The sequence below is a fragment of the Gavialis gangeticus genome, unplaced genomic scaffold (genome assembly GCF_001723915.1).
Source record: "Gavialis gangeticus isolate Ggan-Ray unplaced genomic scaffold, GavGan_comp1, whole genome shotgun sequence".
NCBI lineage: Eukaryota > Metazoa > Chordata > Crocodylia > Gavialidae > Gavialis > Gavialis gangeticus.
The window spans coordinates 55282405-55309337 of record NW_017729004.1 but is presented as its reverse complement, the minus strand read 5'-3'; the positions used below and the strand labels follow the sequence as shown (position 1 = coordinate 55309337).

At 44.7% G+C, this 26933-nt stretch overlaps 1 protein-coding gene and 1 long non-coding RNA gene across 2 annotated transcripts in view; both read left to right on the top strand.

Annotated features, from left to right (window-relative positions):
- The window catches only part of LOC109291410, a 26857-nt gene extending 8695 nt beyond the window's left edge, over nucleotides 1-18162 (top strand). Inside the window, exons 2-3 of the long non-coding RNA XR_002095838.1 lie at nucleotides 17615-17619; nucleotides 18134-18162. This is a non-coding gene — a long non-coding RNA (uncharacterized LOC109291410). The remainder of the gene's footprint in view (nucleotides 1-17614; nucleotides 17620-18133) is intronic.
- CDK6 (cyclin dependent kinase 6) overlaps nucleotides 1-26933 on the top strand; it is a 253170-nt gene that overhangs the window by 167247 nt on the left and 58990 nt on the right. The window contains exon 5 of the mRNA XM_019508425.1: nucleotides 21138-21247. Within this exon, the coding sequence (XP_019363970.1) occupies nucleotides 21138-21247 (110 nt within the window). The remainder of the gene's footprint in view (nucleotides 1-21137; nucleotides 21248-26933) is intronic.

The following is a 26933-nucleotide window of genomic DNA, read 5'->3' as shown; positions in this document are numbered from 1 at the left end:
GGTGGAAGGTGCAGGGGGAGGGAACGTGAAGAAATAAGGCACTGATAAAGGTTTTTTTGGCCGATACGATTATTAACCAGCCATATTGGCTGATACCAGTCTGATAGCTGGTATGCAGCCTGGCAGCTTGAAGAGCAGCTTCCTGCTGGTAAGTCTGTGTGGGGGAAGAGGCGTGGGGGGAATGGATCAAGGCTCCCACGGTGAGGGAGGGAGTGGGGCTGGAGCAGGGACAGGCGCAGCTAAGCCAGGACAGTGACTGCGATGGGTGGCTCATGTGGAGGACATGGGGGAAGGGAGGATATGACTCCCTGCAACTGTGTGACATGGGGGGTATGTGCCCCCCCAGATTTATGCGTGGGGCATGGACGTGCTGCCCACTGTGGGCTTGGGGCCAGGGGCTGCGTCAGTCTCTTCCCATTTGGGGGGGGCTGGGCTGGGGTTGCACTTTGGGGGAGTGGGTGGTGGTGGTGGTGACGCTGGGAGGGGTGGCTTTGGGGGGGCTATGGGGAACTTTGGGGTGGCAATAGCCCAACATGTAGCCCCCCCATCGCCACCACTGCCCACCCTGAGTGCAGCCCCGACCCAGCCCCCCCACCAGGAAGAGGCCAGCACAGCCCCAGTCCTGAGCCCCCACTGGGCAGCCCTCCCTTGCCCTACACACAAATCCAGGGAAATACATGCCCACCCCATGCCTCCCCTGGGGGTGCATGCAGTGGCAGAGAGCCGCCCCCTGGATGAACTGCCTTGCATTCATTGCCCTGACTGGGCAGTGCCTGCCCCTACCCCTCCCCAGCTCCACTCCCACCCTCACCATGGGGGCCTCAATCTGCCTCCTCTTGCCCTTTCCCCCTCCCCAACAGACTTACTAGCTGGATGCTGCTCTCCAAGCTGCCCAGCTGCATTCCTGGCCACATGCATAATGCAGCTGTATGCATGCATACAGCATTTGTTGGTGATACTATCAGCTACACCAGCAAAAAATAAAAAGCCAGTAATGTTAATTTTCCTTTTATCAGTGCTGATCCAATATGGACCAATATATTGGTGCACCTCTAATAAAAACTTGGTTAAAGGACAGTATTAGGTTTTTAAGGTTGAACATGTAAAATTTTAAGAAACATATCTATGCAAAGGAAGCAGTGGTCCTGTGGAAAAATAGTTTGCGATACCAGTAGTACAGTGGTTTTCAACCCATGGTCCACAGCCCAATCAGCCCACTGCTGCAGCTCATGTGATATGAATACAGGAAGTAAGTTGTGTGGGTGTGGCCCACATAACACATTGAGATCTGCAGCTGTGGCCCACTATGGCAAATAGGTTGAGAACCACTGCAGTAATGGACCTAGGATGAGGAAAAGGGCAGTGGGGTGCAGCAGTAGTGGGAGCTCACTGTGCATTCATTTGGTGGCTGATGCCGGGCTCCTCCGCAGCAAACCATCACAAAGGGTACTATGACCACACCACTGCACCCAGCGAGATCCACCTCTGTGTGACTTAATGCATACATACTAAGCGACTGAATTAAAGTTGTTTGTGCAGCTTTGATTTTGGCATTTTCTAACTGTTTGACTGCAACATGAATAATGCTCTAATTTATTTTTCTGTGTTTTTCTATATCATTTTCGTAGTGTTTTTAAAAAAACTGAAAAAACAGACATTCTATCATTTGGCATCAATTTGATGTCACAGTGATTACGGACAGTACAGTGGTTATCAACCTTTAGATGCAGTGATCAGACTTCTGCTGCTTTAGCTAACAAAGTAACTGATGGCAGTAGTAGCTTGTCCTGTTCTGTGAGAGGCAGAGGAGAAATGGAACATCTGGGTTTCACAGATACATGCTGATAACAAAGAATTGGGAAGACAGACCATTCTCAGGTCTGAAGGGGGAACTGTGTGTTCCAATCCGTTGGCCCAAAAACTTGGTTCCCTTTCTGTTCTTTTCCTTCCAACTTATCTGTATTCCTGTCCTGTTCCATGGCAGCCCTGGTTTCTCCTCCAGTTCCATTGTCCTCTCCTAATCATCCCAGTCCACTCCTTAGCCTTCTCAGCCCTGTCCAGTCTCCTTGCCCAACCAGTCTGAGCCTCCCCCACCCTTTCCATCCCACTTCCAATCCCATTTTTCCATGCCCATCCATCCCAGTCCCCCATCTCCTTCTCCCCTATTCATTTAGCCAGTCAGTCCCAGTTCACATCCCCTGTTCCTCTGTCCAACAAACCTACTGGCATCTAGTCGTGCACCCTTTGTCCCAGTCACCCTTTCCTTGAATAATCATCTCAATCCCTGTCTCTATGCCCCAGTGTACTCCCCTTTTCTCCCATCTTCCATCCTTCTCCCCATTTAGTATTTTCCCCTGAATACATATTTAAATGAGGCAGCTTTCTGAGGGTACCAGTGGACTTGTGGTTTTGAGACTGTGGAGAAAACTTACCCGAGTCAGCAGAGAGGCAGCGGGATGCCGCGCCAGCAGCTGATCATGGCAAGAGTGAAACCACAGCGGCTGGAGCTGCTGCAGGTGAAGATCAAAGCAAAAACTCACAGTGGAGATGGGAGGAGCCAGGAATGGCTTCCACCTCTGCCTGGATGCGCTTTATAAAAGCGTGCCAGGGACGACTGGCTGGGTGGACGCCTGGCACCAAGATAAAAGGCCCAGCAGAAAGGAAGCCGGGGGAACCAGATGCAGCATCCCCAACCGGCTCAGAGGAGCTGGGACACTCAGATGCTCCCACTGAGGGAACGTGGTGGCTCCCATGAATGGGGACACTGGGCCAACAAGGGCCCAAAGAGTTGCTCGTGAGGCCAACGTGGACAGAGGACGGCAGCAGCAGCAACTGGGACACCAGCAGGAGCAACAAGGACGGAACTTTGATGCAGATGGCGGACGTCAGACGGCAGGTACTGGAGCTGGGGAGGAAACAACACGGCAAGGGGGGTTGAGCCCCGGGCAGAGTCAGATGCAATGTAAGCCGGGAGCAAAGAGGGGCCGCAGGAGATGCTTGGTATGAATACCATCAGTGGCCAATGACCGCAGCCCCTAAGGGACCGAGCGCCAGGGAGGGCCAGAACATCGACCCCGATGGACAACACCACAGTTGGCGTTAGGTGGGGTGTAGGGGAGGTGGAGCCGTGAGAAAAAATACCGTGAGGACTACTGAGGGAAAGTACCTGGGGAGGTGGGACCAGACATCGTCCTCCCGATAGGAAACTATTTACCATCAAAGACATAGCAGGAGAGACCCTTGGGGGAACTGACCCGAGGTCACTCCAGATAACCTGGCTGTGCAGCCCAAGAAGCCATGACAAAGTTCGAGAGGAACCTAAACACACAATGCTCAGGGGATAGGCACGGAAGGTTACAGAGAGCATAAGAGAAACTCCCTTGGCTCATTTGTGGTGTTCAGATCTGATGCAGTACACTTGCAGAGAAAATCCTACTGATGCCCATGCAGCCTTGGGCTACAATATGTTCAGTACAAACAGAATCTTCAGAGGCATCAGCTATTAAATTATAGAAAGTCTTCACTGAACATGTGCAAGGTGGTCCAGTTCCCCACAAAGACCTCTAACATGGCCAGGTTTGGGCAGACTTTCATAGACAGGGATGGCAGAAGCCATATCTGTAACACAAAGGCCAGCACACTACCAAATGTCAAGTTCTTGCTCCAGGGCATGATGATACTCAAGCTTTTCAAAGAAAATGTCACCAGAATTTAACATTGAGAGAGCGATGTATTCCTTCCTAGCTTCTTTCCTGGAAATTGCTAAACTGTTTCAGCTGTATTGTTTCATACAATATATGTTAACTATATAACAACTATTGCATAAAGGTGTTGTGTTGTATCTAATAAAGACACAAGTCACGGTTATTTCCCTAGACTTCCAGCATGATTGAATTCACTTCATGAAGAAGCCGTTTATCTCCCTTCAGGTCTGCAGAGCTCTCCATGAACCCCTCCCTTTTGCTTTAATAAAATCCAGGTTGCAGATTAACTCATAATTTTCACTAACATACATAGGATTCCCTACACATAGCTCTGTCTTTATAACTATGATATATACTTCCACATATAGACACAGTGAGCCTAATTCTCATTTATACCCAAATCCCTCCTCACTCTGTTCAGAAAGTGACTATAAATCTTATTTACATATAGTCTTAGCGTCATCATTTTGTTCAATATTTTCATCAGTGACCTGGAAGATGAGATGGAATGCACCCTCAGCAAGTTTGCAGATAACACTAAGCTGAGGGGAGTAGTAGATACACTGGAGGGTAGGGCTAGGATTCAGAGAGACCTTAACAAGTTGGAGGATTGGACTGAAAGAAATCTCATGAGATTCAATAAGGACAAGTGCAAAGTCCTACACTTAGGACGGAAAAATCCCAGGTACCATTCTAGGCCAAGGACCAACTGGCTAAGCAGCAGCTCTTTAGAAAAGGACCTGTGGGTTGCAGTGGACAGTAAGCTGAATATGAGCCAACAGTGTGCTCTTGTTGCAAAGAAGGCTAACAGCATACTGGGCTGCATCAGTAGGAGTATTGCCAGCAGATCGAGGGAAGTGATTATTCCCCTCTATTCAGCACTGGTGAGGGCACATCTGAAGTACTGTGTCCAGCTCTGGGCCCCGCACTACAGACCTGGGCTTACTTAGTTTATAGAAGAGAAGACTGAGAGCGGGTTTAATAGAAGCCTTCAGGTACCTAAAAGGTGGTTCCAAAGAGGATGGAGCTAGGCTGTTCTCAGCGGTGGCAGATAACAGAGCAAGTATCAATGGTCTCAAGTTGCCGCAGAGGAAGTTTAGGTTACATGTTAGGAAAAACATTCTCACTAGGAGGGTAGGGAAGCACTGGAATAGGTTACTCAGAGAAATTGTGGACTCCCCAGCCTTGGAGATTTTTAAAACTCAGCTAGACAAAGCCGTGGCTGAACGGGGGCAGTAGATCCTGGGATGCCCTTTACTTACAAAAAGTGATCTTCACCATAAAAAGGTTGCAGACCACTGTCCTAGAACCTGTCCAACTCTCAGGGCTGTATGCCTTTGCCCACTCACCCTTTTGTCTTGAGTGCAACGACATTAGAGCCTTGCTACAAGGGACTTGCTGGCTGCAGCTTCTATGAGGTTTACTATAACACAATTCCATTTCAAAGCCCATGGGACTGCTGGGGGCCTTGCAGTCTCTGCAAAACCCTAATTTTATGAACGTGTAATGGACACCGCTGACAAACTCATCCTTTTGTCCTGTGCACAAGTAAAGAGCTCTTTTCCTGAAGGGCCTATTTCTGAATGTTGATCACTATAGAGGAGAACATATTACCATTTTAGAGATGGGGAAACAGACCTTGAGTTTAAGTGATTTGTCAATACCCCACCATCAAAAGGTGGCAGAATTGGTATTAGAATACAGGTGTTCCAGGAAGAGTTCTTGGCTCCCACTGTGATGGTGTCTTAGACCCTAGAGTGTGTTACATCAACTCCTGGGTGTTAATTTCAAGTTTATTTAGTCTCCTTTTTCAAGTAAGAATGATATTAAGATAAGATTTTTAATTTTCATTTTTAAATAACTTTTCCTGGAGAGGGGAGCAAATCATGGGGGATGTGCAGAGGGAACAAATGAGACATAGTGAGGAGGACATTCTAAATATATTGTGTATTTATTTTCTGGTAGGAAAGAAAAAGAAAGAGGAAGGTTTCTGATCTACACTGAGTGTTCTCTTAGCAATTTTCAAATGTGCTGGCATTTCAACTTGTCCTTAATTTTAAACACCATTTCTTTCTTAAAGAGAATCCAAAAAGAGAGATTGTTACTACCAGCACCATACTACTTATTGGCTAGACAGAGTTAAAGCATTTTTGTGTAAATTGGATGCTTCCTTCTCTCCTGGAGGCTTACTGTGCTCATGTTTCACAACCTCTGAGCTTGTAAGCTCAAGACCATTGCCTGAAGCTGGAAACTTTCACTTTGTAGTAAACAGGGCACAGTTAAATCCATTTTTGGATTTAAAAATACCGTATATTGCCATGACTCTGATAGCAGATGTGGAGTACATATTAGCTTACTGTTTCTTAGCTGCTACTGAAATCAGAGTCTGTCAAACTGATGCCTAGGCAGGGTATTCAGACTCCAGGGAAAGGTATTTCCTTTCTACAGCTTCTATACACACAGTATGCCAGGGGTTAACAAGAGAGCTACTTTGAAAATGGAGGTAGGAGGTCATTGGCGGTAACAGCAAAGACTTCTAAAGCCTGCCATCAAGAGCCTTTCACCCTGCATTTCCCACCCAGGGGATTGTAAACATTGGCTCGTAGCCATGGAGTCCTACAAAACTTCTCTATACTTTCAGCATATACATTTATGTGTTTTAATGGAAACTGAAGCACAGTGAATTATTTCTGTCCGTCCAGAAAGAAAGCTTCTGTTCAAATTGAAGAGATGAGGGAAAGAGCTCTTGCTCATGCTGGAATTTGAAAACATAGAGATATGCTTGTTTAGTAGTACTTCACATGTAACATAGCTCCTGTTCTCAGGCAAACTTTCTCAACTCTGAGGAATGTGTAGAATGCTGTCACTTAATCAGAATCCAGAAGAGCTCTTTTATCTGCCATTTGTTAGTAACTAACAATATTGTTCTTATCTCTTTGTCCTTTAGCTTGATCCAGTGCCCTCAGACATGAGAACTAGTAACATGAAAGCACTTATTACCTTGAACGTTCTTTTTTAGAGAGATTTCACTGTAAAGTATATCTTTGCATAGAGCATAAAAATATAACCAGTCTGGATTAGTCTCTTTGGAGCGCTAGACCCAACCCACTAATCTTATTGTCAGATTAAGACAGTAAATTAGCTGCAGTTAGTTTCCTGAAGTATCTGATTTCGTGAAAAAAATAATTATGAGTTACATTGAGAAATAGCAGAAGCCCCAAATCTGTCTCTAACTGCTATAATCTGGTAAATCCTTAGATTCTAAACATCACTTTGGAAGTCTCTTTTGTCTTTTAGGGAGAAATGGTGCCTGCTTCTCCATGGAGAACATGCCAGCCCACTTGTAGGGAGGTGAAGTGCTAATTCAGATTTTGCATCCAGCAAATCCTTGGTTACTTCATTGAAACTGTGTGGTTGCAGTGATGCGGGGCACTCATTAAGTGCCTGGCGGGGTGCTGATGAGGATATGCCAACTACAGTAGACTGGGGAGGAGGACCATTCTGCATATCCAACCCTTACCCCCCAGATATACTGGTGTGGTGCTACACTGCTTGGCTCCTGTGGCCCAGCAGGGGCAGCACAGGGTTTTTCCCCCTGTCACTGCACAGGCAAGAGGCGGGGGTGGGGGCGGGGGTGATTTCATGATTTTGCTTTAGTTTAGTATGGTTTGTTAAGAACCAAAATAAACACAGCACCTCAGGAAGTGGGGTGATTTCTTTGTATTAACCAGGATCTGTTGTTCTCCTAATGCTGGGGAGCCTGGCTCCACAATGAAGCAAATATAAATGGTAGAGCCAAATGCTCCAATTTGGCTGTATTGGACTCAGTGCAAGACCAGAGGGAATGAGTCATAAAGGGGACTGTCAGCTGCTTCTGCAAGCACTGATCTGGGGGGTCTGGTCTCTTGGCTAAGTGAGAACAGCCTGAGAGTGACTGCTCATCACTGCAAGTGCATTTCATAGTGTAGCCATAGGGTTGCCCCTGTCATGCCTCTGCATTAGTTGTTTTTGTGGCTGGAAGAAGGACTAGGATTTGGTGCTATGTTCATTGGACCTGTAGGCAATGCAATTGGTGACTGACTTATCGGGAAATTTGCTGCTTTGCTCCAGCTGAGGATGTTAATGGATACATGTATTCCAACGAACTACCCAAACGCTACTTGTTTAATGCTCAGTTTCAGTATGACATTGTGGCAAAAAATACTGTTCTTTTTTATTTTAACAATTATTCATTTAAAATAAAAGAAGTGGCTAAAGGCTTTTGTTTCCTTTTAAGATTATGTTTTTGCTGGTGCCTCATGGCATTTTCAATGTCAGAAGAGGTATTTATTTGGTTACTGGGGTTTGTGTGCTCTTGTCAGTATATTGCTTTTAGATGAATTTTTGGCTTCATTTAAAAACCAAAATGAATAAGTATGCTTTTCATGTTCACTGGCAAGATAATAAATGTTCTTTGTGCTAATATGCTCTCACATCAGTGTAGGCCCACTTGTGTGAGATGATGGTCACTTCGGTAAGGTGCTGAGCTTGTTCAGTTTCTGTTTGTTTACATGATACTCAGCACCTGACAGCTTTGAGTCCCATGGGCCTAATCTAAAGATCATGAAAAAATGGAGAATTCTCCAGGCCTTCCATGGGCATAAAATTGGGCTGTGTTGTAGCTGTGTCTATTATAGATGATATTTCTGGTTTCTTTGTATGTAGACCACTTTTCAAGTAATGTTTCAGTCTCAGAAATAGGTTGCAATCTACCTATGGCATCTTTATAGAATTAAAAAGAATTCTTTGAAACATTGGCTAAATGGAAAGACATTTCCTTGTATTAATTTTTGAGGTAAGCAGTGAAATGTAACCACTGGCTGAAAGCATTACCTCACCTTAAAAACTAGCTTTCTTTTTGTGTAGCAGTTGCAAACAGCTGCTAATGCACAGAAGACTTTTGAGGTAAAAGCCACTATGTCTAGGTAAAGTGTTTTCCGGTTGTATTTACACATATGCATATATATTAACAGCGGATGTACCTAGAAATATTCTACAGCAGCGCCCTCCTACTAGGCAATGTGGTTCTTCCTAGAAATAAAAAAACAGAATTCTGATTATTTTTGTGTGTAAACCATGAAAGAAATTAGTGACTCCTTTATTCCTTAGATTATCTTTCTGTAGTTGTTGAAGCTTGCTTCTTTATTTTCAAGGCACAAATATCGTAACATCAAACAAAAGAACAGAACACATTGAAATAGTAACCTTATCATGAGTAGTGTATATGTTTGAGAGTTCTCTTCTATATTTAGGTACTTTTTTGAATGCTGATTTGACCAATAAAATAATAATATCAACACTGTCACTTTGCACAAAACAGTTAAAGAGACATACAAAAATGAAGCACAACCAAAAGTATTATTAGAATTACTTTAATGATGCATCAGGCACATTCACTGAGCTACATTTGTTGCTTGAAGAACAGAATATTTATGTATGTTTTGCCTTTAGAACCAAAGTAGAATCTTCCATGCTGTAAAAGTAGAAAAAAAGGTAATTTGCTTGTTAAAAGACATAAAGGAAAGAGTCTTTCTCCAGTGAAGAAACCCTTCTCATCCAAAATATATGTATTTCTAATGAAACCAAAGACAAAGAGGAGGTGATAGGGAAAGAGATATCATGTGGCCAGTGAATTAAACTAACAGAAATGTTTATACCAATACTATCACAAAGACTAGAATATTTTGTGCAGTGAATATTATTTGTTCCCTTAACTACATAATAGAGCATTATAGTGATGGGTTATTCAGAAATAGATTAAATTAGATAGAATCTCAGCAAAAGAGACCCCTCTTTCTGAATAAACTTAAAGTACTCAAAACATTTTTGGGAGAAGGATAGGGAAATGTATATAGAAAGCACTCTACAAATAAAGACTGTTTATTTCTCTTCTACACGGCAGGTGCTGAAACATAGCTAGATTAATTCTTTGTCCTTAAATGATTCCTTAGTATACACTGATATCAAATTTGATGATACTGTGTTAGCAGACCACGCACCCATTGTTAATTATACTCATTTAAGAAATCATATCCGTTCTCTTTATTTGTTCCCTGGGAGATTCAGTAGAGCATTCCTACAAAGCAAGAATTAGTACATAATGCAGATGATAGTCGCTCCACATACAAGATTAAAGCCAGGTTTTCTTTCAAGCCTGACTTTCAATCCTTTATAACTATCTAGCACATTTGCTCTGCCCTGAGAATTGTCAGAGCCATGTATAAGGCTATGCATAGGCAACTGGTAGGGGGTGCACAGGGTTGCATGTGCCCCCCCCCCCCGATGGGGCTGATGCTCCCCCGATGGCTGACCTGATGCTGTTGATAGAACTGGTGTCCTCCCTGACAGGGCTGCCGGTGGCAGTGGCTTCTGTGGGTGCCCCCCTAGATTCAGGAGGCACCAGTCAATTATGAGGCTATGGAGAAGTTTTCTGTAAGGCATAGAGAAAATTTGTCAAGAGGTTTTTGAGCTATGTATGTCATTAAAAATAATTCTAAACATGGAACTGCTCAGTAGCAGCTCCATAGTATAGTTTTGACCCTGATTTCACTGGCAGTCCTACTAAGAATGGAACTAGCACTGGAAACTTTCTTTAGTTATGATGTAAATCCATGTATCCAGCACTGAAAGGATGTATTATCTCACTTATACCCAGAAACCCAGAAAAGAAAAAGGAAAACCTATGCCATGACTTAGTGGGAGTCTCATATTAGTGAGAACTAAACCAAATAATCTAGTCTAAGAGACACATTAGAGAATGTATGTACCTAAACAGTTATATTCCAAGTTGTTGTCATAAGACAGGAATGTTTGAACAGGAAAATGAACCAGGATACCAAATGCCATATTTAACAAACAAAAAAGCAAATGTTGCACAGGTGTGAAGGCTCACAGTCACAAAAAAGAGACGACACAGAGAAATAATTTTGTATGTGTTAAAAAAAGTGCAAAAATGAAATTATTCCTGAATGGACTTGTAAAACATGTGATAACTTGTTCCTGAAGAACTTCCCTCGGAAGAATATAAGATACTTAAAATTCTCTTTCAGCTTTGTCTTTACAAAGACTTTAACCCAGAACTTTAATAGGCCCTCATATATGTTCAGAGGTGCAAAACCAGGGGCAGGCAATTATTTCAGGTGGAGGGCTGCTTAATGAGTTTTGGTGAGCTGCGAGGGCCACGTGGATAGTCCCGCCCCTTGACAGTTCCCCGCCCCCTTGTCACCATCTTGGGACCAGAAGTCCCACCCCTAACCCCTGGTCTTTGCTACTGGATGTCCCTCCCCTTGCCCCCGGAAATACTGCTTTTGGGAGGGGGGGTTACCATCTTAGAACCAGAAAAAAAACAAATCATACTCTTAAAAGTCAAACACCTACTATAACATTTTAATTTTATTACGCAAAAATATTTTTGTCATGATTTGTGTCTGCATAGTGTATATAGCAGTGACCACATAATAACTCAAAAATAAATTCTTAGTTTTGTATATTGGGGGGTGTATATGGTGGGGTGTGGGTGTGGATGTGTGTGTGGTGAGGTGTGGGTAAGGGTGTGATGGGGTGTGGTTGGGGGTGGGTGTGCGATGAGATGTATGCGTGTGTATGTATGTGTGGTGTGGGTGTGTATGGTGGGGGGTGGGGGGTGTGAGTGTGTGTGTATGGTGGGGGGGTGTGGTGGGGTGTGGCTGTGTGTGGGGGGTATAGTGTATGTTGGGGGTTCTGGGGTGTTGCTGGGGCAAGGTGTGGGTGTGTGGTGTTTGTGGGATGTGAGGGGGGGGTGCGGGGGGATCCCCCCACATTTCCGCCATGGTTCAGCAGGAGGCAGGGTGCTCAAGGTGCAGGCACCTAGCAGGGCGCAGCTCCGGCCAGTGCTGCACAAGCGAAGGGCGCAGCCTCCCCCAGTCAGTCTGTATCGCTAGTAATCCCACCCACTCACACGCAGCTTCTGCACTTGCACAGCACAGGAGAGAAGCCCCACATGCTGAAGCGGGATGCCTTCCCTGCCAGGGCTGCACAGCAAGGGGCAGAAGCCCCAGGCATCTTCTCCTGAGGGGCGGGGAACACAGTCAGCTCCAGCGGCTGAGGCTTCTCTCCAATGCTGCACAGCCCCAGTGGGGAAGGCAGCCAGCTCCAGCACACAGGGCTTCCTGCTTGTGCCCTGCAAGTGCAGGGGCTGTGCATGAGTGGCAGGGAACACTGGCAATACAGACTGCCCAGTGGAGGGTGCGCCCCTTGCTGCGATTTGCAGCGATGGTAGGAGCTGTGCCCCACTGGGTACCTGCACCCCAAGCACCCCACCTGTTGCTGCTGCCACCGCCTGCGTGCCATGAAGGGAGTGTTGGGGAGTCCCTACACTTCTGACCCTCCCTCACAGCCACATGATGCCCACCTGAGCTCCATGCTGCTGCCGCCGCCCCCCCCCCGGCAGAAGACCGGGAAACTGGAGCAGGTCCCCGGGAGCTGCAGAAGCAGCAGCCCTGTGCAGAAGTAAGGTAGTTGGGTATGTTTGGAGCTTTGTGTATGCATGGGTGCCTCGCTCTCACGCTCGTGGACAAAAGAGCTGGGCAGGGCACAATTTGTTGGTAGGAACTGCAGGCCAGATGAAATTGCTTGGCTGGCCAGATCTAGCCCATGAGCTGTATTTTGCCAACCCCTGTGCTAAACTATGCAAAACAAAAATTACAGCTTGAAGCAAGCCTTTCTGTTCATAGTATTATCCTATTTTTAATCAATTCAGATATAAAAAAATTATTCACAGCACCCTCTATGCAAAAATGGCAACCCTGGCCTTATTAGGGCCCCACAAAGCCTTATTACCTTATTCCTTTGTACAAGTAACCTGTTCTGGGGATCACAGCCAGGTGAGGAAAGCAGCTTTAACAGGGAGGTCCACTATGTTTTCTTCTGAGGAGGTGGATAGGACAGGAAGTGGCAGAACCATGACATTCTTTCCCCTCATAGCATTGATGTTAAACCAAGAAGTTAACTTAGATGACCCATTGCAGATGGGGGAAGCATAGCAGAATACTGGGGCCAATACTGCGATGAATTCATAAGTTGGTCCCCTCCTAAGTGCAGAGCTACACACCCTTTCCTTAGGGTTTATGGTCAAAGGTCCTCCCAAGCAGAACGGCTGTTGGGGAAATATGGATAAGACATGCCAGTTCTCTAGACAGTGGTACCACAAGGAAGTGATTTACTAGCATCACATCTAGCTGCCTTTGGCTCCCCAACTCAAATGACCAGCTACCCATTTACAACTAGATGCCTTCATCATGAGTCCAGAGCAGGGCTCTGAATTACAGCTGCAACATACTCTAACTGCTCTGCCACTGCACCTCTTACTTAAGGCTTATGGCAGGGCTGTCCAACTTCTAAGTGGTTGGGGGCTGAGTGTTCTGCAGGCTGCATCACATGCAGATGCACCCCCCTCCCTCCTGCAATGAACACCTGTTCCCCACCCCTCCACCCCATAGCGCACCACTGCACCACACCCCCCATCCCCTCCTGCTGCACCATGCACCCGTGCATCTGGCCTCAGGTTCACCCTTAGCTCCTCAGGCCATGCTGCACTTTGCTGCCCTGCCTTGTCCCGTGGTAGGAGGGGACAGGCAGCAAAAGCTGGAAGAAGGAAAGGAGGCCAGAGACTCTGGCTGCTGTTGCTGTTGGAGTTCAGGGGCTGCCAGTTGGACGTCCCTGAATTATGTAAAAGCCAAAATATGGCCCTTTACTTGTACATTAGTTACCTTTCCTCTGTCTGTCTGTGTCGTTTTTAGATTGTATAGTATTCAGAACAGGAACAGAATCTTTATTGGTGTTTAGATGATACCTGACAGGATGATAATTACTGATATCTAAACAGTTTCCCTGAAATGGATAAACTGAAGTTCTTGTTTGTGAATTTCTGTACTTCTTTGACTATAAAATATCCTTTCTTCTAACAGAATATTTTGCTAAAAAACACCTTTGAGTAAGAATTTTATTAAAAAATCTTATAAGCACCATAGCCTTGTAAATTGACTTTATTCAATGTTTTATTTTTCTCTTAAATTGATGATTTCAAAATGTGTGTGTGTCCCAAATTCAAGAGTATATTATATTTGATGGGATATAGCTAATAGGATTTAAGTAGGACTGAAATGGTGCATAGATATTATGTTGGCCCTCCAGATTACATCCTTAGTAAGTAGATAGTTTCCCATTAACTTGGCTTTGTTCAAGAAATACATGATAGAAACTAGCTGGGATTGGGACTTCTAATGTCAAATGGCCCTAAGAAATAATATTCATTAGGTAGAATCTAATATGTTAAGAAGGACATAATTTGATCTGCTTCACAAAAAGCTGTGTATCTGATTGCTCTTTCACACCTATACCTAAGCTTATCTTTCCTGTCATCCTTAACTTCACTGAACACATTTCCTTCTTCTTTAAGGAGTCAGAAGCCAGACACTTTTGATAAAATTGACACATTTCATTTAGTCTGTAGTATCACCCAGAAGTTGGTTTCAGATACCTGAACTTCCTGATATTTGAATTTAAGGTGGCAGTGATTTGTAGCCACTAGAATCATCTTCTTGTCTGTATAGTGGACACCTGATCTATGAACTGGGATGGTAGAGAAAGCTGGTTTTCACTAATTCCCACTAGTTCCCAACCTACAAATTACTCTCAGCATGCTTGTGCTTAAATTAGTTTATCTACTAGCTTCATGTGATATGACACTAGAGCATTCAGTAAGTTGGAAACAAAGATTGGTTGATGAGATAGAATGGTATCCATCTGGCTTCAGATGATGTGGGTACACCAGGAGAAAGGGGATTTCGTGAAGCAGGAGGAAGCAGTTGAACTTTTGGGAAATTAAGGAGAAGGTAGGTAAGGAGTTGTTAAGTAGAGCCATAACATGATAAAGTGAGGGCGGTAAGAATGAGTGGGAGATGGCAGGGGTGCAGGGAATGGTAGTCTAGAGCAGCATTTCTCATCCCACGGGTTGCAACCCAAAAGTGCGTCGCAAGAATATATGAAATGATTGCAAACAAACTTTAAAAATGGATTCTCCTTTAAAAGAGAAAAATGCAGGAAACTGTGGCTTTTCCCTTGCAGGCTGGCAGAGTTCCAGCCTGCAAGGGGCTGCTTGGGGCCTCCCTGCCCTACACACCCACCCCCTGCCCCACACACAAAGGTTGGGAGTGAGGGGTACTGGATCAGGACTGGCCATTGATGTTTACAAATGGGTCCTGATACAAAAAAGGTTGAGAACCACTGGTCTAGAGGTCAATGTGGGAGGTGCAGAGATGGCTAGAGGTGTGTTGATTCAGAAACCGGAGGGACCGGCATGTGGTGGCAGAGCTATGAGAAAAAAGCTGTAAGGACATTGTCAAATATGAAGAACTTGGATGTTCCTAAGGGAAGAGTTGAAGGGAGGTGGGGGGGTGCATTTGAGGAGAGAAGCCTGTTATACTAGAGAGCTGAAGTGTACCAGAGTTATTAAGGCACAGATTCTAAAAGGTGTTAAAGCACAAAACTCATACTGATTTCAGTGGCAGCCTAAACACATGTGAGAGTTTGGCCCCAAACCCTTTGTTTAGATAGTCTTTTTATGCTACTTGAGTAGTGCATCAAGTTTAAAGGTTTGAGCACAGTTTAAGCAGCACACAAAAATGTAGATTTTTTTATGCTAAAATAGTTACTTTATCAAGATGCAGCACTGAAGTTCGTTTTCTGTGAGATAGAGTCTGCCTCACTGATAATGTGGCTTACCTAAGAAAACATTTTTTCATACAAAGTCAGAGCTGTGCCAAAGAGGAAGCGATGAGCTGGTTGTTCAGCTCAACATATCCTGTGTTCAAAATAATTTTCATTTCTACTAATCTGCAAATGCTAAAGGAATGTCCACAAATATTTGCTGGTTTCTATGGTAAGAGAACGAGAGAGAATGTATAAAATTCTGTGTCAAAACCAAACTACATCATCCTGTGCTTTTTAAAAGAGGATCCCTCACACTAGGCGAGTTATCTGTGGTTTTATTTGAGAGTGAGCTGACATTTAGTAAATGATTATCATTTTCAGATTCACATCTCAAAATACATACTTGCACATTGCAAACTCTACAAGTGACTCCAGCATTTTTGAAATGACAGTAAAGATCAGTTTATCAACATAGCCCAACACAATTCCCCTTCTGAAAATGAAGCAATCATATTTGTTCGAAGTGAACTGCAAAGCTTTGGGTTTTATTTTAAAAAGAGGTATACATTATTTAAATTTCCAAATGAATAAGAACCAGATGTTACCCCTGTATACGCATGCACGCATATGTGCGTGCATGTACACACACACATACCACAGATGGGTGCATACTTTCAAGGAAGTGTGTCAGATAGTTGTCACATGAAAGAAGCAGCTACTATGCTGCATGCTTCCTCAGTCATCTGGAAACAACAGCATTCCTTCTGATTGTACAGTTAATATTAGGTCTCTGCTACAAATTGAGGCATGTGGCCAGCAGGAAGGGAGTAGGCAGGGAACAGCTGCTCTATGTGGCATGCTTCCCTAGAAAAAGGACTACAGTAGTGGGACAAATTATCATGGAGGTTAGTGCTGGTTTGCCCAGCAATAAATCCCACACCGTGCCCCTGAGCTGACTGCAGTCACAGTAATGGAGCCAGTAAAACTGAGGAATGTGAACCACCTTTTTTTTTTCTATGAGAGGAGAGCATAGTGGATCCAAGTTAAGAATCTGTGAGATTTGGTCCCATTTTTCCTGCAGATCACACTATTTCTTCCTCTTTGTGAGGCAGCTGCCCCACCACTGAAGGACAAGAATGTCTGGAAGTTCTTAACCCTAAAACCTTCTCTTTTTCGAAAGAATTTTTTCCAGTTCAGTGGGTTTCTCCACAAAGCCATGAGAAACTATATGGCCAGATCAAATTATCAAGAACTACATCAGCAAATAAAAATTAACAAAGAAGTCCAACCTGATTTAGCATGTTCCCAGAGTAGCATCCACCAGTGATTCCCTAACCTCAAATTAAGTCTCCTTCTTCACTGGAGACAAACCTCTAAGAAGATGCATCTTCTCTTGAAGGTAGAGACGTGTTAGGAAAGCATCACTAATTTGATATCAACTAGAGTAAGTGAATGGCATTAAACTTTGCCTTTTTGCTGAGCTGGTTATATGGGCATGGATCTTGAAGGCTAAAGTGGTCAGCTTTATTTTGCCCTAAGTTTATCGAACTGTTTGAAAACCAGCTTTTATGAATAAAGATCAAAGCTTTTAAAAGGACAGTTAGTAAATATGACCACCTGTGTATATATGTGTGAACTTCCCTCTTCTATCATAGATTTCATAGATATTAGGGCTGGAAGGGACCCCGAAGGATCATCGAGTCCAGCCCCCTGCCCCAGGAGCAGGAAGTCAGCAGGGATCATAGGATCCCAACAAGATAAACAAATGTGTCTTGAAGGCATTCAAAGTGGGTGCTTGAACCACCTCCAGTGGCAGTCTATTCCAAACCTTGGGGGTTTAGACAGTAAAGAAGTTCTTCCTTATGTCCAGCCTGAATTGGTCGCGGTGGAGTTTGTGACCATTCGATTTTGTCATCCCTTGGGGCACTGTGGTGAACAGACGTTCCCCCAGATCCTGGTGAACACCCCTGATATACTTGTAGATGGCCACCAGATCACCCCTGAGCCTGAGCTTTTCCAGGCTGAAGAGTCCCATGGCTCTCAGCCTTTCATCATAAGGTCTGTTTTCCTGGCCTCTGATCATGCACGTAGCTCTCCTCTGCACCCTCACAAGCTTCTCCACATCCCTTTTGAATTGTGGAGCCCCAAACTGAAAGCAGTACTCCAGCTGCGGCCTCACCAAGGCCAAGTACAACGAGAGAATGACGTCCCAGGATTTGCTTGAGAAGCATCTATGGATGCAAGCCAGCGTTTTGCTTGCTTTACTAGCTGCAGCATCACATTGAAGGCTCATGTTCATCTTGTGGTCAATCATGACCCCCAAGTCCCTTTCATCTGTAGTGCTAACCAGCGTAGCACTGCTGAGCCTATAAGGATGCTGCAGGTTTTTCCTCCCAAGGTGGAGAACCTTGCATTTTTCAGTGTTAAACACCATCAGGTTCTCATCTGTCCAGTTCATGAGCCTGTCAAGATCTGCCTGGATCACTCTCCTGTCCTCAGGTGTGGACGCTTTACCCCAGTTTGGTGTCGTGGGCGAACTTGGCCAGTCCACTTCTGATACCAATGTCCACATCATTAATGAAGATGTTGAATAGTGTTGCCCCAAGGACAGAGCCTTGAGGGACCCCACTGGTCACCATGATGACTGACTTCTGTCAGCCACCACACTCTGGGTCCTACTATGGAGCCAGTTCCCCAGCCAGTGGATCGTGGTGAGGTCAAGGCCACAGTTAGCCAGTTTTGCCAAGAGGTGATCATGGGATACCAGATCAAAGGCTTTTTTAAAGTCAAGATATACGACATCAATCTCTTTCCCTTTGTCCAGGTGATGGGTCACCTGGTCGCAAAAGGAAATGAGATTGGTCAAGCAAGTCCTACCCTCAGCCAATTCCCTGGCAAACTCCTGGTAAAGGTCTTTACCTTGGGTAGGGGGTCTGTACCAGACTCCCACCATAGTATTCCCTGTGCCGTGTTCCCCACAGATTTTAACCCAGCGGGTCTCAAGTCTTCCACCATGGGTGCCAATGTTGGCTTGCAGGAATGCGTAGCTTTCCTTGACATAGAGAGCTACACCCCCGCCCCCACTGTCCACTTGATCCCTCCCATACAGGGTATATCCCTCTATACCTGTGGCCCAGTCGTGGGTGGAGTCCCACCAGGTCTCTGTTATCCCTATGACATCATAGTTATTTGTATTTAGCAGGAGGAGAAGTTCCTCCTGTTTGTTTCCCAAGGTCCTGGCATTTGTGTATAGGCAGGCAAGTATCCCCTTGGGGACCCCGGCCTTGCCTATTGTTTGTTCCAGGGCTGGGGCAGGGGTGGGATCGCTTTAATGGCCACCTATAAGTTTATCAGGGGTGACCACCAGTATCTGGGGGAACGCTTGTTCACCAGAGCACCCCAAGGGATGACGAGGTTGAACAGTTATAAACTACTGCAAAACCGTTTCAGGCTAGACAGAAGGAAGAATTTCTTTACTGTCTGAGCCTCCAAGGTCTGGAACAGCCTGCCGTTGGAGGTGGTTCAAGCACCTACATTGAACACCTTCAAGAGTAAATTGGATGCTTATCTTGCTGAGATCCTATGACCCCAGCTGACTTCCTGCCCTTCAGGTGGGGGACTGGACTCGATGATCTTCAAAGGTCCTTTCCAGCCCTAATGCCTATGAAACCTATGAAATGCCTTGGCCTGCTGGCTTTTCAAGGGTTGCTCAGTGGGCCAGCAGTGGCAGTAGTCCCCACATCCCCCAGCGGGCTTAGTTTAAAGCCCGGTGGAGCAGGTCAGCCAGTCTGGCTGAAAAGAGCCTCCTCCCCAGCAGAGAGAAATGGAGGCCATCCCTTCCCAACAGCTCATTGCCTCTCTCACCAAAGAGCGGGCTGTGGTCGTGGAAGCCAAAGCCTTCCCAATGACACCAGTGCTGCAGTCTTTGGTTCACTACCTCAGTTCTCCTCTCCCTCCTCAGCCCATAGCCCGAAACTGGGAGGATCAAAGAAAACACCACCTGTGCCCCCAGACCCTTTAGCCCAGCTCCCAAATCTCTGTAGCGCCTCATGACCCAGCTGGGAGTGCTCCAAGCTGTGTCATTGGTGCCCACATCGATGAGGAGCATAGGGTAGTGGTCAGTGGGCTGGAGGAGTTTAGGGATCTTCTCCACAATGTCTCGGATACAGGCTCCCAGGAAGCAGCAAACTTCCTGGGCTAAGGGGGTTGGGGTGGCAAACTACCTCCTCAGTTCCCCTCAGGATGAAGTCTCCCATGACAAACACTTTGCGTTTTGTCTTGGGGAGAGCGGGGTTGCTGAGCCATTCAGTGTCTCCAGAAGCTGTCAGGACAAGTAATGATTGTAAAAATATTGTATTTGCTTTTGTTTCAGCTGTCTGTGACCAACAAATTTGGCTGATTATTTCTGCATTGAAGGGAATTATATTATTGCAATTAAAAAACCCACTTTTGTCATAAACTTCTAATACTGGTTCTTAAATTCAGGGTCTCCTACTTTAATTAACATGTATTTTAAAGCTACTTTCATCCTTTATTTTGCAGTGTTCTGTATATCTTCACTTTCAATTTCAAGAACCCAGAAAATGTTGAATCTCCCAGCATTCACATTTGTGTTTGTGTATCCCAGAACAAAAGCAGTAATTTATTAGACCTTTTATAACATTGATTGAGATTAAAAACCAGATCACATTATCAATACAGTATTTTCTGCTTAAGATCCTCCTTTTTTATGGCTGGATTGTAACTGTATACAGAGCAGGGTAAGAACAAAACTGTGATTCTGATATTATATTCTAGCAATGTAGTGGCTCATGTGTAAGGGCATCTTGTGCCTCCATACAACCCTTGACAAACATGCTGAAAGGCTCATAGTCGAATCTTAGGACATATATCATCTTTCATTTATATAGTCATCAACAGCTGTATCTTTGTCTATACTGGCACAGTGGGACTATACTGGGGTATTTGAGGGCACAGCGGCAGTGCTTTGTGTCCCTAGGACAGCTGCAGTAGGATAATTTGGGTTGGGGAGGGGGGAGACTGGGGTGCGAGCCCCGAGTGCCAGTTCAAAGTGGGTATCAGAATGGCAGCCTCTGGAAGCCTGTGCTGCTGCTGCAGCCCATGTTGAGAGAGCTTTCCCATAGGCGATCTGTGCAAGAAGGTAACCGCTTGATACTCTGTTACCCAAAATTTAAATTTACACCCCTCCAGAGATGTGCCTTTTAGCCATAAGGCAAGGGGCAGCCCCATGAGGTTTTGACTTTAATGGAGCTGTGATATTTTTACCAGTTAAGAAGTTGTTCCTGAATAATATTTTTTGTTGCTAAAGATATAGAAAGAAATTGTAGCTAAGTAAATTATATTTGCCAAGGTTAGAAATTGGCCAGCACACCGTGGTTAATATTCCTTCTTTTCAGAATATAACACGGCAGATTTAATGGGCATAAACTGAGGGGTGAGGGTTGGCTTTCAATTTTGTATTTGTTGTTGAGATGCTTGCACAGTCTGTACTAATCAGTTGCACATCTGGCAGCACCTAGATTGTCCATAGAGGCATTTTCATCAAAGCATTGACCAACCATCCCAAGTTTGCAGAATTCTGTCGATCTGACAAAGCAGGAATTCTGAGTCACTGGGCAATCACACTTAAGAGCTGATAGTTCTACAAGTAACATTTCTCTTAATCTGTTCCTATTTATTTTACAGGTTGTCACTTTGTGGTATAGAGCTCCCGAAGTTTTGCTGCAGTCCAGCTATGCAACACCTGTTGATCTCTGGAGTGTTGGTTGCATATTTGCAGAGATGTTCCGCAGAAAGTAAGGAATACATTTTATTATCTTTACTTATTTCTTTTTAATTTAAAGAAGGGTAGGAATATATGGTACTGTACATTGTAACAGTTTATGTGGTAGAAAATAGGTAGCATGGTTTATTTACATCATGAACTGCAAAAAGCTTTCACAAATTCAGGTTTGTCATCTTGAATTCTTTTTCTTCTCAAAAGCTAGTCTGTACAACTAATTAAAGCTTTGCTTTCCTTACTGAAAAAATATATGAACAGTTCTTGTTGTCTTGTTATGTATGAATCCAGACAGCTGAAATTTTAATAAATAGGGACTACAGCATCTGTTGATAAAAGCCATAGAGAAGGATTCTGGAAAAAATGTATTTTGGGTCATCATATTCCTGGAGTTTGTACTTTTGGGCATTGGATGCTTGCTTGTTGTCATCCCTTGGCATATTTGAGGATCTGGAAAGTCACTGTAATGTTGATGTTTAGAAGCAGACAGAGGTAGGAATTTAAGAAAACTATTTTGACAATGTCTGTGGTAATGTAGGTAGTAAAACATCAGTGTGGTGAGGAAAAGTAGAAATGAGGCTTTTTTGGCTGATCTGGTTAGATTAGGTATCGGATTTCTAGAAGCACAGAAAATAGGAATTAAAAGGTCCTCAAGGGACCATTTAGTTCTTCTTTCTGCCTCAAGGCAGGATTAATTGTACCTAAAGCATTTTTGGCAGATATTTATCTAACCTGCTCTTAAGACTTCCAATGATGGGGATTCAGTAACCTCCCTGTGTATTATTTCATTGTAAAATACCAGCCTGATCATAGATACTCTTTGAGGCTAGGAACAGACATACAAAAAGCCTGAGCCTGAATTGATTCAATCTTTGCAGGTTAATCTAACCTGGCTAGGCTGAGTCACTTTGTAACTGCACAGATATCCCAGAAATGCCAGCACATGCCTACAGTGGCTCAGGCTTGAAGCTGAAGTGCTAGAGCAGCCCTCCCTTCCTTTGCACAGAACTGAGCTGTTGGGGGTGTGTGGCAGAGCACCTTTGGGGGTGCTTGCCACTTGAGGGCTTTCACAGGCTCTGAGGGGAAACTGCTTTGGGAGGAGCAGCAGGGGAAACCTCCCCCAGGAACTGTTTTAAGGGGAAAGGTATGTGGCAGGGCACTGTTGGTTCCTGACACTTTAAGAGCAGAGCCAAGCAGCCAGCAGGTGCTTGATTGCGGTAGCCATTTTAGACCTCTGGCTACCTATATAAAGAGAGCAGTTTGCTGCGGGCAGCAACATCGTCTGGCTGCAAGGCTGAATATCAAGTACCCTGGAGGTAAGAGCAGGAGCTGTAGGGAATGGTTTGGAGGCTCCTGGTCCTGGGCATGACCTAAAACTGCACACTGCCAGGAGTGGGTGGCCTGGTGGGGCTCTCAGTAGTGCGGGAACCCCCAGGGGATGCCAGGCCAGTTACCAACCCAGTTAAAGGCAGGTAGGGTGCCTTAAACCCAGCCCCCACCTTCAGGTGGGTCATGTAACATTAGAGGTAGCTGGGGCCAGGCACGGCTGTGGCCACCTGAGCCCTGTGGGGTGTAAGACCCTGAGAAGCAAGAGTGGGAGCCAGGTATGGCTACAGCCACCTGAACCCTGTGGGTTGTAGGACCCTGAGGAAAGGTAGTTGGGGCCAGGCATGGCTATGGCCACCTGAGCCCACCGGGGAGAGAAGCCCTGTGGCCCCAGTAAGGAGGCGGTGTGGAGCCCCAGTGAGGGGGCAGAGATGAGGAGCCCCAGTGAGGGGAGACCAAGGTATGTCTTCAGGCACCTGAGGCTGCAGTTCGGGGCAGAGACTGAGTAAGCGGGAGCTCAGTCCAAGAGAGAGGGGCGAGTCCTGACCCCAGTAAGTCCTCCACTGCTGGGAGGCCAAGTGTTGGTCGAAAGTAAGAGCCAGAGTAGAGCACAATGACCTGCTGCTCATGGGGACAAGTAAGAGTCCTCATGAGACCCTGGAGCACAGCTGCTGCCACCTGAGCCCCACAGGGGAGGGAAGCCCCATAGCCCTATTGAGGGGGCAGAAATGAAGACCCCCAGTGAGGGGATGGCCCCAGTGAGGGGGCGGAGATGTGGAACCACAGTGAGGGGAAAACCAGAGGGCTGGGAGCCCAGTATTGTCTGAGTGTACAGAGTTGCCCTGGGAAGGGGCCAGGACAAGCTTAGACCCGGTCAGGTAATTGGCTGCCTACTACCCCAGTGAGGGTTGCAGGAGAGACCCAAAAGATGGTACATCTGCCACCCAAGGTATGAGCTAGCTAAAGCCTATGGCCTAAGGGGCCGGCTCCAAGAGGGAGCAAGGCAGTACAAGTTGTCGAGGCGTGAAAGAGACCCTGTGAGAAGGGGTGGAGTGAGAGAGGCCCTAGTGAGAGGAGGGCGGTATGAACACGTGTCTGCGGCCTGACAATGAGGCCTAAGCTTGGTCCAGCTGTAACCTGGGAGCATTGTCATCTGGATGCCATCTGCGAGGCGTGGGCTGCAGTGTAGGGGAAGAATGGAGCTGCAGATAGCGCCCCCTGGCATCAGGGCAAGAATGGGCAGCCTCCCGCCTTACTTAACAACTTAATTAACAACAAGGCATGGCAGACGAAACAGGTGGGTGGAGTGCCCAAAGGCAGGTGGGGCAGCTAGCACTGTGGCTAGTTGGGGAGTCCCACCTTGCCACAGGGTCCATGGCCAGGTCCAAGCAGGATGCTCTGATTAGTCCAGCAGGGAATTGATAACAGTGTTTATCACCCCGTTAACAAAACAACAGAAGGACATTACCAGCTACTGTTGATCTGCCTGTTGATTCAGCGGGACCATAGCCAGCATGTGGTCTATTGACTAATACACAGACAACTCTTTGCAAGGCAGAAGGGTGGGGGTGGAATTCCTGCTTAGCAGGGAGTGGTGAGGCAGAGGGTGGGGAACAGCCTGCAGTCTTGCAGGAGCTTCAGTCAAGGAGCAGAGTGGAGGGGCCAGCCCTGCTGTGGAGCAGAGAGCCCCGCCTAGCCCAGAGAGTATACCAGGATGCTGGGGGAGTCTGATTTATCTTAAACCAGCAAGAAGTCTGGAACAGACATTGCATAAAACGGTTTGACCCAAATCAGTTAAGTCTGATACTACATTCAACCAGGTTTATCTCAAACTGGTTTTAGCCATTTTCAAACTGGCTTATGTGCACTGAATATCTGTTCTGTAACAGATTTAAACCAGTTTCTGATTACTTAAATGGGTTTATGTGTAATATCTGTCCCTAGCCTGAATGAAAACTAACCTTTACAGCAAGAATTAAACATTGTGACTATATAGTCTGCTGACAGCCTGCTTTTAGCAACTACATGGACCATTTTGGAACAGCTTTTGTGAAATCATTTTTAATAAAAAAAATGGGAACATCTAAGGAAAACAGGTCACCTATCAACATAAAAAACAATGATTACTTTTTCAAAGCTGCAAAATCATATCTATAATATAGTAGTCCTTAGAAAGATCCAGGTAATACCAACATTTCTTGATGGAGATGAACTCGTGTTTGTGATAGTATTTTTAATCTACAAAAGAATGGTGGGATTTCACTGCTTATTAAAGTTAGTATATGGGGAGAAAAAAAAAATTGCGGGGGGGAGGGGGGCTTGTTGCCTGGTCAGATGGCCTGGGCAGACTTACTACACTCCACCCTCTATTTATAACTCGTATATTAGATCAGTAAATGAGAGGAAAGAAGAATATGCATTTTAGGAGTTTCTGCTAAGTCCTCCATTGCAAATTTTCAAAGTCTTATCCCACATATTGCAAAGTTGACAATGATATTGAGCCAGTAATAATTTTCTAACTTTCAAAATCAAAAAGCAGTTTTATTTTAGCTTTTTCAGAGAGACTAAAACATGGGAAACAACTAAACTGAGAGAATTTAGTATTTGTTCAAATACCTTATTTTCTTACTTAATTTAGTGAAGGCAAAACATTTACACTGATTTTTCAGTTGTCCCTATTACAGTATATGAGCCTCACTCACTTTACAATTCAAAATTCTAGCATGATAAATAAAATTAGGGACAATTTGTACTTTTTACTGATTGCAAATACAAATATTACTTTGAGATTACAAAATGGCAGATTTCTTAATGGAAATAAAGTTTGATTGGAGGCAGATTTTGATACAACCAGGCTTTCTCTTATTGTTGCCAAAGCAGGGTCAGTTTGACATTTTCAGTCCTAAATCTGGGAGGCAGTCAAACTCTGGACTTTAGGCGTCTACCAAGTGTATATGTGCTATGTTGTTTAATGTTGGTAACAGTATGACTTACAGACATTTAATTATGCAAGGGGGTTTGGAAGACCAATTTAAAGCTTGACTGTCACAAAACTAAAATGAATAGCATTTAATGTCTTCTCTGACTGTTGGTTGGACTTGATTTTGCAATAACCTTTGTATGGCATATGCTCTCTTTTTAATATCCTTGATGAATTGCAAAAGAAAAGCTATGTTACTGTGGCCTTAGTAGCAATAAATTGTAACATTTTGCAAACTCCCATGGATTGTTTCCAAAAGACTGAATAAATGTGGCAGCTATTTCTGTGAAAAAAATAATAGGCAACTTGAGTACCACCCATCTCCTTTCCAAACTGCTGCTGATGGGATAAGAGCATATGGGTTCTTTTAAAATTTAGATTGAAAAATTGGCTGTTGGTACAGCATTAAAGCCAACCTTTTCCTTTTGTCATATCGTATCACCAGATGCTTATTTTTTTTACCACCCCCTGCTCCTCCCACTATTTCTTCTTTGTGTTGATTTTAACTTGGATCTTTTTCACTGAAAGCCAGGTTACCACTTGCCACAAAGTAAGAATGTATACACAGGCATTTACGTCAGAACACATGATGTGTGGTAGAGCCCTGCCACCTTTTGCCCTGTGATGAATTTGTTTACATGCTTATACTCATATTCATGTTGAAGGGTACCTTATTCCACAGAGTTCATTGGAACTATTTTTGGAATAACTGATTCAGGAACTATCAGAGTATTCGTGTATGCAACAGAATGACATTGCTTGTATGGGCAAGAGTACCCATTCCTGTGACAATTAGTAGTTTACCTCATATTTTTCCTAAGACTCGATTGTTTTAGTTATCGGTACACTATATCAAGTCACAGAAGGTGTAGGTCACTCTGATATGTTGTAATGGATACATTCATGGAGACAATTCAAGCTGCTGCTAGCAAAGGATGGTCAATACAGTGCTAGACCTCATGTGACTACATATGGTATAACTAGCTGATAGACTTCAAAACTAAAGACAATACAAAGGAAATTTCTTGAATTATTTGAGAAGATGGCAAATCTTTGAAATATTGCTTGAATTGATGCTGCTATCTTCAGCTGCTCTAAAAAACACATACACCGAGCAAATTATTCATTATTCCACCTGTGCTTACACACTCAACCAATTCACCTGGCTACCAAATAAGTTTATTGTAACAGAAATTCCTGTAAAGCAATTCATAAGTGTTTCAGTTCTCAGCTGTAAGTCCATCTAGACATGGCCAGCCTACAAGATGATAGCATGTATATGTTTGGGAAGTGTGGATGCTCTATATCTATACCATAATTACAGGCAAATAACCCCACCTCCCACCATACCCCAACACACTCACACCCCACCCTCCCATACACACACTCCCACCCC